Below are 11,086 nucleotides of genomic sequence, written 5' to 3'. Positions count from 1 at the left end.
GCGCGAGCTCGGCCGGCGGCGGCGCGCGGCGATGACGTGTCAGGGCGCGTGCGGCGGCGTTGTTGTCAGTGGCAGCTCAGGTGAGCGGTGGGTCGCCCGGTGGAAAAGAGGGGGGGGGTGTTTTCGTGTACACAAACACAAATAAAAATATTCTATTGATTATACATGAGCAGCTACGTGTATACATGAGTACCTCCTGTGATGAGGCTGCATTTTAATATTTTAATGTTTCAATATTTTAATTATTGTAGTTTAATCTTGTTTTTAAATTGTATTAATTCAATTTGTTTTTATTGTTTGTTAGCCGCCCTGAGCCCGGCCTTGGCTGGGGAGGGCGGGGTATAAATAAAAATTATTATTATTATGTGTATTGACATAGAAAGGGGCGGTGGTATTTTCTTTGCAAATGCTTTGTTGCTTTGTTGGGGCACTTTGCAAACAGGCAGAAGTAGAGGAAATTCAAAGCGACTTCACTCAGTCACTCAACGGCTAATCGGGCTGGTAAGCTGAATGGAGGGCGGGTTAATGGGTTTTTTGTGTGTGTCCAGATGACAACACAGATGAAAAAAATACCCTCTCTGGCTTTTAAAATTTAGAGGTTTCCTGATGGCAGATTCTTGTCTCTGGGACTCTTCTTGCTGTTTTGGTAGTCAGGGAAATTTGATTTAAAAGTGCTCGTTATGAATTGTCTGGATACACCTGTCCTTGACCTAGTCAGGAAAATTAGGAGCATGCATGTTCTCTCAATAAAAGCTTGACTTGTTAGAAACTGAGATAGGAAAGCTAGGAGCAAAATGGCACCTTAAACCTAGGTTACAGGTGCAACAATGTTTAGGCACACTTTTTATAATGACTACAAAGCTGAAAATGAATGAAATGCTGCTAAAATATTATGTTCTTTTTTCACATGGTCTAGTTCTTCCCTGCCTACCCCCCTAATATTCTTAAGCAAGTCTCTTATCCAGTCTTAAGAGAGTAGCTGGAAGTGAGAAAGCAGAAAAAGGTCTTCTTTTCCTTCCATTTTGCAGTTTTTACCTGAAATCTTAGGTGCATTACTACTCCCAGAGCTCAGAAACTGTTCACCCTAATGAAATTCCTTGTTGTAAAATGTGCCTAGAACAATGGGAGTTTTGAACACTGCTTGAAGGTGCTGCCAGCATTTTCAGTGTGGTGTGTGTTGGAGGAGTTCTTATTGTGCTTGTGTAAATGGTCTTGAAAGATTTATTTCTAAATGGTGCTTTTTCAGGAAGTACAGAATGGAGAAACTGAACCTTGCAGCAACAGAAGATGCAGTGCAGTACCAGTTGTTCTTAACACATGAAGCAGAAGACCCTGCGCACTGTCAAAAAATTCTTCAACAATACATTGAAAGAATATTAGCACACCTTGCACCCATGCTGGTTTCCTATATTTGGCAAAGCCAACCATTTAATCTGAAGTACAAACCTGCCAAAGGTAAAGCTATTACATTTGCTTCCATTCTGTTTTGATGTTTGTGAATCTAGAGCTGGGTCTCCCAATTCTGTAAGAAACAATAGAACATGCAGGTAGTGATTCTGTTGCATTATACAGGCTGCCTTGAGCTTTTATACTGAATTATCATGATTTATGCTGACCCAATTGGACACTAAACAGTTATTCTATGCAACATTCTGAGCAGCAGAGTTAAAATTTTATGCTGATCATAATTTTATAATGAATATTGGATTACCTGAAAATTGTCGATTTTTTTGCCATACTGGATATTTCTGTATGGTTTTTGAGGCCCTTATTTAAATGTTTCCTATGCTCTTAAAACTATGTTTATTTTTCTATTATTATTCAGAAACAGCAAAGTCTAGTTTCAATTATTCAGAAAAAAATGCAAATGAACATTAATCTCTTAGCCGAATGATCAGCTTTGTTGTAAGAGGAAACGGAGCTCCTCCAGCCTTCTCTTATTGCAGCCTTCTCTTGATTACATTTCTATTTACTTCTAAAATAGAATACAAATTGGTTTTGTTAGAGTTACCATCTATTATTTACATTGTGCTTTGCAAAGAGCAGTTTTGACAGAGCCCTGTCCCAAGGAGTTTACAGTTTTAAAATAGACACTTGGGGGAGGGAGGAGATGGAGGCGATGGCAGCATAGGATAAGATCATACTATGAACTTCAATGAGTATACTTTGGCTGGATTGCTATAAGGTATTGGGAACAGACGGTAATTTCAAAGGCTATCTGGAAACTAGTCTGGTGGTATTTACTGTAGTCTCATTTCCCCTTCTCTTTTTTAGAACATATTCCTGCTCATATTGGTGGTCTCACAAAGTTTGGGGATAATATTGAAGATGAATGGTTTATTGTATACCTTATCAAGGAAATTACAAAAGAGTTTCCAGAATTAGCAGCCAGGTACCTTTTCATTACCAATTTTTACATTCAGAATTTGACACTTGCTGATTAAGGTGTCACTTGTGGAAGCAGCTTAAGCTAAAATTGTGCATGTTTTCTATATGTTAAACCATTAGATTTATATTATATTAGTGTCCAATGGAGGGGGGTATTCAGTTAAGAATGGGCCATAGTTTGATTACATCCAAGTAATTTATAGATTTTCTTTCATTCTGGCTAAATCAGGACGATAATGTTTTATGTTTACATAGGAGTAAAGGTGCAGTCCTATACACATGTGCCTGAGTAAGCCCCATTGAATTCTGTCATCATTTTCCATTTCAATAGGGTGGACGATAATGATGGTGAATTCCTTCTGATAGAAGCAGCTGACTTCCTTCCCAAGTGGTTGAATCCTGAAAACAGTTGCAATCGGGTAAGAGAGATTTAAGTGTGCCAGCTACCAAACTAGTGCTAAACCTGTGACTGTGTTTATATGGGCTATGCTTATTTAACCTGTTCAAAATGGTTTTATTTTTCCCTGTGCTGCCTCGGAAGTGCCCCCCACCCAAGTGGCTCAAAATGCTTTCAATGTTTATCTTACAGAAATACAATGTTGAAGACTTTTAACATTGTGGGGTTTCTGTTTTGTTTTCTTGTTTCTGTAAACTATGATAAATTGTGGATCTGTAACTTGGATGAAGTACTTTCAGACTTAGCAAAGAAATGTATATTTTTGTCAGGTGTTCTTTCATTGTGGGGAATTATGCATAATTCCATTGCCAAAAACACCTGAAGAAGAGACCTTATTACCTGCTACCAGTCCTACAATTCCTCAGGCGCTGAAGTTGCTATCTGCCCATTCTGGTGGCTTTGTGGCTGCAAAATCTATTAGAACAGCAGTATACAAACGCATCAATGGGTAAGTGACCTGATCTGAAAAAAATGTTTCTATTAGAGTGTCTGGAATGCTTCACATACTGCTTAGGTGTCCCATGTTATGGTATGTTTTCTATGATGAAGGCATGGGAGTTTTTTCTAGGCTTCCTCTCAGTGTTGCTGTTTGTTGCATGTTCTGAACAGATTTCTAAACAATATTGTAATGGGAGGACTGTGTAACCATTGACATCCAAGGCTATGCTCACACCTGGCTTGTGCAAAAAAAAAAAAAGGAGAGGTGGAGAAATACATTGCTAAAATCTGGCAACTCCAGTCTTTTAGTCATTTGTCTATGAGAAAATAGCATTAGCAGATTTTAACACAGAGTAGTGCCTCCCCCCCCCCCCACACTTCAAGAGCAGACAAATTACAAATGATACTGAATCAAGAGTCTCTTTGACTAGAAAAAAAATTCAAGTCACATGGGCTGCAGCCCAATACTAATTTGGGAGTAAGCCCCATTAGACTCACCTGGGTAATTGTAGGGTTTGTGGAAGTCTGGGAGAAAACAGATTTTTCTTTGACTCTGTCCAGACTTTGAATATATCCAACACTGTGGATAGGCTTGAGTTTTCCAGTTGGATTTTATAAATATATTTTGCTACCTTAAATCTGACATACAGATGTTGCTAGACCAAAGGAGAGAAATTACCTTCATAGAAACAAGGTTTATACGCTCAAACTATGTGTCCTAATCAGCATCTTGTTACAATTTTTGTGCCACAGGTATCCTGAACGAATTCAGAATTTCCTTCACCGAGCTCACTGTTACCTTCCAGCTGGTATTGCAGCAGTACTGAAGCAATGTCCTGCATTAGTATCTGCGGCAGTCCAAGCTTTTTATCTGCGAGACCCCATTGACTTAAAAGCATGCCGCATTTTCAAAATTTTCCCTCCAGATACACGCATAATGACTTCAGTAAGTGATGATTCTACAAGTCCCATCATGTGTGCTTTACATAAGGTTTTAAATGGGCTTTCATGCCATCTCTTTGCTGTGTATAAGACGAGCAGAAATGCAAAAATGATTGAAACTGCACCTATTGAAATCTACTTTTGTGAGAAGCATTAATTTTCTTTCATGGTTTAATAGAACAAAGAAAATGTATGAAAATAGAACATGAAAACACGAAGTAGGCATGGCCCAGGATCAAAAGAGTCCTGTGGTTTTTTCACATCTGAAGCTTTCACATCTGATTTTTCTTCTCTGTGTCTAGTCAGGCTATGCTTAATGATACTCAGGGCAATGAGTCATTTTGTTAATGTGTGGGAGGGGCTGAAATGGAAAGGGAGGACCTGAGCAGAAATCTGCATGCGGCTCTTTTTATGCTGGCTATAACATTTTATAGCATTAAGAGAGAGTGATGATGATGCTGATTAATAATATTATTTATTAATGAATTTATATAACATTTTGTGACAAAATGAGCTTTTGAGCAGTTTTCGAAGTATAAAAACCAGTTACACAAACATAAAAATATCTGTAATTCAGGTTAAAACAATTCCATTAAAACACAGCAATTAAAATGGGAAACTCAGGTTGCATGATCAAGAGAATCCCTGTGTAAGCAGTTGTGTCTTCAGAAGTCAGCAGAATGCCATTACAGATCAGGTCTCATATTTTAGCAGGGAGTACATTCCATAACAGCAGTACCACCAATGAAAAAGCCTGTCTCTGTGTTTACCATCAGCTGATCATAATCAGACCTCAGCATCTAACTGATGTACAGTATTGTGGCTTAAGCTTTACAGGCTCATGTTACTCAAATTCATCTTAGTGCATCTGATGAATCAAGCTGTGGGTTATCAAACATCATGAGTCATTAGACAGGAAGTCCCCAATGTGTCAAACAGTATATATTTGGAAAACCTTGTGTGTATTTTTCCAGTTTCCATAATGCTTGAAATACTAGTCAAGGTACATTCAAATGAAGCAGCTGCAAATTTAATAAAATGTTGTGATCATTTCAGGTTACTTTTACAAAGTGTCTGTATGCACAGTTGGTTAAACAGACGTTTGTACCAGACAGACGAAGTGGATATTCATTGCCTCCTCGTTCGCATCCTCAGTACAAAGCATATGAACTAGGCATGAAATTGGTAAGCCTGTAGTTATTTCCCCACACAAAACTTTTGTTTGGCTTCATTAAGAACTCTCTGGAGACCGTTTTCTGAAGATTTGGTATTGTTTAGTTTGAGAGATTTTCTACCCGTGTTACCAAGAGGGTTGCTAACATGTTCCTGATTTCAGTGAACGCTTGTCAGTTTCTTATACGTATATATATATATATATATATAACTTTTTTATTTATTTGTTTTAGCTAGTTGGCATTCTGTAATGGCATGTTTTATTAATGTATCTAACTTTATAAGCCTGTGACTGTAATAAATCACTCGTTTTACTCTGTATCTCTTACAGGCTCATGGTTTTGAAATTCTGTGTTCCAAGTGCAGTTCACCTTCTGATGATTCCAAGGAACACACGTTGAATGTTCCACTGTGGGATACCTTTCTCAACAGTCTCAAGAAAAACAGTTATTTTAAGGTGAGATTTTGCAAAAACCACTTTACCATTTAACTTTGTGAAATGCAGGTCACGTGTTGCAGCTATAATGTCACCATAGTTGCTTTGGGCCAGGCACGTGCAACTCCCAAGAGACAGAGATCTACTCACAGTAGAAAAAGATCGGCTGTGATCTACCCATTGTCATTGCCAGGAGTTGGGAGTTGTTGAGCTTTGACCAAAGGCGACCACTAAACTTCATACGGCGATCTACCTGGGACACCCCCACGATCTACTAGTAGATCGCTATCTACCTGTTGGACACGCCTGCTGGGCCATTAACCAAATTTGCATTAAGCGCTTTGAAGATGAAACAAGATTTGTTCCCGCCCAGAGTCACAGACTGAAAGGAATTGTACCTTTTTCTTCACTTATACAAAGTCAACCGAAAAAGGATTCTTCTGGGTCTTGGAAGGTGAATATAAGAGCTCAACCAGAAGGTTCAGTTTCTCGTAATTAATCTGTTTCTGGACTTCAGGCTATAGATTAGGAATTTGGCAAGGTGTTTCGAAATCATTTCCCAATCCGGAGAGTTATTGTGCATTATAGAGTTCATGAACCTCCCCACACATACGTTGCATTGTGGATGTTTCCTTGTATACCTGTATCAGAGCAGAATGTATTGACCTGCTATTATGTTTGAATTTCGTAGGGAGAGCTGGAAGGTTCTGTGCAGTATCTCAATCTGTTGCACAGAGCAGAAAATTATTTCCGACATACTGTAATCAGCCCACAAAGGTAAGAACGCCAAGGTGGCTTATATAAATTTCACTGTGCTTAGCTTTTCTAGTTTCCTTAAATTCTGTGTATTTTCCTTACACTGGCACTTAATGTGTATGTACACTGCAAATGTAGATTATTCAGTGCTGTGAAATATTTATTTCTAACATACAGTTCCCACTAGATTATACAGTCATGGAATGATAGAATGGTAGACTTGGAAGGGTCCCTGAGGGTCACCTAGTTCAGCCCCCTGCAGTGCAGGAATCTCAACAAGAATATACATGACAGATGGCCATCCATCCTTTGCTTAAAAACCTCAAAGGAAGGAGAGTCCACCACCTTTGGGGAAGTCTGTTTCACTGTCAAATAGCTTTTATTGTGTTTCCCCTTATTTTGACTTGGTGATCATACATCCACAAAAAGAAATTGTGCCATCTGGAATTGTTGACAAATATTTTTTCTAAGAATGTACCAACACTGTGTCAAAAGTTTTCTGTTAGCCGGATTAAGACTGCCTAAACATAGTTTATAAACACTGAACCTTAAAAATACGTACTACAAACGTGCTGAAAAAATAGGTGTAGTAAACTAGTACAGTGGATAATGTTCTGCAGAGAGACTTCAACCCTTTCTAGATTTTTCGCTACAGCTGGCTTCCAAACACATGTATACATACCAAAATACTCAAGATTTTCACACCCGTACATGGTTTTTCCTATACCTGTGTATGTGAAACATAGCATGTAATAATTGTGAATGTAGTGAGCTACACAACTAGAAAAGTGGTTATAAATTGTGTGTGCCCAGCAAATTTTATTTGCATTTTTAGAATTGTGTTGTCTTCTTTGGTAGTTCAGTTGCCGATAGCCCAGGTGAAGAAATTCTGAACATATTGAAAGCAACTTCCTTTAATTTGGAGGATTTAGGAAAAGAAACCACCAGCCTTCCTCCAGAAGATGGTAAGAAGAGTGAATGAAAGAGCAAAGTCACAGCCCGAACATCTTGAAGACTTTGTGCCTATTTACCATGTCTTTCTTTGCTGCGATTGTCAGATGCAACAAGTGGCCACATTTTAAGCAGCATGTATTGTGTCCTTCTCTTTCAGATGACAGTTGGTTGGAGATCTCTCCAGACACACTGGATCAAATTCTTAAGGAGGCAGCGGGCACAAACAAATCCACTTACACCTCAGACGAGGAGGAACAGAACTATGACTTGTCGCAGATCACTGAAAACATGAAGGCTTTTATATCTAAAGTCTCAACTCACGAAGGAGCAGAAATACCATGGTATGCTTTTAAGTACAGTGGTGCCTCGCAAGACGAAAAGAATCCGTTCCGCGATTCTCTTCGTCTAGCGGTTTTTTCGTCTTGCGAAGCAAGCCCATTGACGGATTAGCGCTATTAGCGTTTTAGCGGCTTATCGGCTTATCGGATAAGCGGCTTAGAAAAAGGGGGGGAAGGGGGAAAAACCCGCAGGAACTCGCAAGACATTTTCGTCTTGCAAAGCAAGCCCATAGGAAATTCGTTTTGCGAAGCACCTCCAAAACAGAAAACTCTTTCGTCTAGCGAGTTTTCCGTCTTGCGAGGCATTCGTCTTGCGGGCCACCACTGTACCTAATCAAGCTTCTTTGTAGTGGGAGTCATTTCATTTGTTGTTCAGTTTTCCAAGCAGACATAGTGAAGTCAGAGAGGCTTAAACTTCCCTAAATTTTGCATCATGGAAAAACTTTTAAGCATTTACAAAATTGCCAATGGGTCCTTTAGTTACTTTGTTAAATTGGCTCATCTGGAACTGGTTAACTGTAGCAAAAATAGGAAATGGAAAAACTCCAGAAATGCAAAACCTATTCAGAATTAGAGATGGTATAGAATCTATGGATAATATGGGGCCTGTACAGTTTGGTTGCTCTGTACAGTTTGGTTGCTCTGGTTGTTTGGTCTCCTACACACACACACACACACACACACAATATTTCTCCATGAGTTTGGCAGTGGCAGCAGCAAAGCAAGCTTTCACAGACTCATCAGTTGATCCACCAGGTAAGGCTGATGGATTGTGTAGTGTGGCTGGCTTGTTGGCTGCAATAAGCTGGAGAAACTGGCGCCAGCTCCCCTAAGCCCCCATAGAGAGGGAAAGTACTATGGATGTGATGAGCGCAGACATTTTTCACTCATATATTTGATGGATTGGGTGGGCTGGAACACTCCCAAAAGATGTGACAGAAAGATACAAACAGCAGGTATTTGGAATTCCCCCCAAAAGGCCAGAAATATACAGGGAGAAGACTGCACAATTAGTCTGTGAACTTTATATGATACATGTCTGTCTGGTCAATGTACATGACTTTAAAAATATGCAGGCCCGATAAGTTAATGTTTAGGTGAAGGCTGTCTTCAGTCAAAAGTCTTACTTTGAAAGACTTTGAACCATCCTGGTTGGCAAATTCTGCCAACCTTCATAGGCAGACTACGCATGGATGCATGTTTTTTCTTGAATAGTAATGTTACTGTGCTGCAACAAAAACAGGAGTTAGTATAAGCTTTGGACCATACAACTGAAGTATCATTTATGCTGATTCTACCACTGTATTTGTAATTATTTCTGTGCTTTTCTGTTAATATACAATGGGCTGGGTCCAACGGTCCCTGAGTAAATCTCTGCTCCTAGAAAAGGGGAGCTGATGTGATTTTTCCAGATTCTTTCTGAAGCCCCACCACCACTTAACAGAGTGGGAGGTGGCACAAGGGACTGCAGTCAGGGAAATCTACAAAATTTGCTTTGCTGTTCCTGTTTGCAGAAGCATCCACTGGATTAAAGCTCCTTCTGCAAATAGGACTCCTTCCATTCATGGCAGGGCTCTGCTGAATCCAGCCCAATATATTCTTTCTCAAATACCAAACACCAGATATACAAAAAAATGCAATTATGAACTTTTTACTTTCAGGTCTTCTGCTGAGGCCTCTGTCACTTTTGATGTGGACTCATTCACAAATGCATTAGATAAAATACTGGGTGAGTTTACTGCTGGTGGTGGAAACTTGAGATATAGAAGTATCTTGAAATATAAATCATGTTATCCTTTTGCCTGAATCTCTTTGTTTATTACCTGCCTTTTACCCTAGATCCCCAGGACAGGATATATAAATTACAATCCAATCGCAAAATAAAGTATAATCAGCAAAAAGTAAAACAGCAATAATAAACGCATAAAGCAGATATAACATTCTTCCCAAAGTATTAGCAAACAGTTTTATTGGCTATTCGAATATATTCTCATTCTCTCTCTTTCTCCCTGGGGGCATTGATTCTATTATATTTCTAGGAGCAGATTCAGAAGAGTTGGACTCTGATGATTTAGAAGAAGAAGAGGAGTTTGAATTCCTAGACAGTGATGAAGAATCTGAGCTAAAAGCTGAAAGTCATGGTGAAACAGTATCACAGATTAAAACACCTGGAAGTCTCAGATCATACATGGATGAAATGGACTCTGAACTGGCATCCACCAATATTGGGAAAAGCTTTACTAGTCGGCCCAAAGTGGTATGTTTAACTTAATTTCCTATCTAGGGACCATTAGGGAGAAGAAGAAAGAAGTATACTATGCAATCATTGTGTTGTTCCAAAAAACCCTACAATTTAACCTTGCATAGTGCTTCTAACATTTGGCTGTCTCTGCCAACAGCTATGTGATTTCATTAAAGATCTCTGCGTGCAACAAATAAAAACGTTATTGAAATTTCACTGTTTACCTTTTTCTACAGGTTGGGTCTGGTAAAAGATCTTCGTCCCAAGACCCTGACAGTGATTTTGAAGAAAACATTGGTTCAGAAGACACTGACTTGGCACCTGTGGATATAGACTTGAACCTTGTGACTAACCTGCTGGAATCATATAATGCTCAAGCTGGACTAGCAGGACCTGCCTCTAATCTCCTACAAAGCATGGGAGTACATTTGCCTGAAAATACGGACAAAAAATCTCACTAGTGGTTCAGATGGAGAAATCTGGTTACGTGTCATAACAGAAGCCCAAGAGCAGTTCTTGGATTTTTATTTTTTGAGTGAGGGATGAAAACTTTTCAGAACCTAGGAGACCTAGTATGCAACCTACGTTAAATTCAGCAGTTTCACTTGCTACCCTTGCAGAACCAACTTTAAAAAAAAAAGTCATGGGTGTATACAGTATAAGAAATTAAGATGGAGGATTGAAATTATTTTTCTATAAGACTTTTTATATTCAATAAAAGGCACATAAATGAACATTTTTTCATGTTGTAATTTTGGTACTAAAAATACAGTGGTACCTCGCAAGACAAATGCCTCGTAAGACGAAAAACTCGCAAGACGAAAGAGTTTTTCGTTTTTTGAGTTGCTTCGCAAGACGAATTTCCCTATGGGCTTGCTTCGCAAGACGAAAACATCTTCCAAGTTTGTTTCCTTTTTCTTGAAACCGTGCATTCAGGGGGTGCAGTTGCGACTTGACTTCGA

The 11,086-nt window shown here is 39.1% G+C and overlaps 1 protein-coding gene across 1 annotated transcript; it reads left to right on the top strand.

The window, feature by feature from the left end:
* Positions 1–17: 17 nt before the first annotated feature.
* Positions 18–10,856, top strand: ECD (ecdysoneless cell cycle regulator). The gene is made up of 14 exons (XM_081861808.1): positions 18–80; positions 1,247–1,455; positions 2,275–2,392; positions 2,720–2,807; positions 3,115–3,293; positions 4,037–4,229; positions 5,282–5,410; positions 5,730–5,855; positions 6,526–6,611; positions 7,449–7,555; positions 7,702–7,885; positions 9,544–9,611; positions 9,922–10,139; positions 10,361–10,856. Exons 2-14 carry the CDS (start codon positions 1,257–1,259, stop codon positions 10,583–10,585), a joined length of 1,920 nt encoding a protein of 639 aa, XP_081717934.1. The 5' UTR covers positions 18–80; positions 1,247–1,256; the 3' UTR covers positions 10,586–10,856.
* The last annotated feature ends 230 nt before the right edge of the window (positions 10,857–11,086 follow it).

This window comes from Podarcis erhardii (assembly GCF_964252035.2).
Source record: "Podarcis erhardii genome assembly, chromosome: 5".
Lineage (NCBI taxonomy): Eukaryota > Metazoa > Chordata > Lepidosauria > Squamata > Lacertidae > Podarcis > Podarcis erhardii.
This window is presented reverse-complemented; position numbering and strand designations above follow the sequence as displayed.

Bases quoted from the DNA above. Each gene is read 5' to 3' on its own strand.
- ECD (XM_081861808.1), top strand. From the start codon at position 1,257: ATGGAGAAACTGAACCTTGCAGCAACAGAAGATGCAGTGCAGTACCAG. The intron at 7,556-7,701 runs GTAAGAAGAGTG...CTTCTCTTTCAG, and splicing joins CAGCCTTCCTCCAGAAGATG to ATGACAGTTGGTTGGAGATC. The intron at 9,612-9,921 runs GTGAGTTTACTG...TTATATTTCTAG, and splicing joins TGCATTAGATAAAATACTGG to GAGCAGATTCAGAAGAGTTG.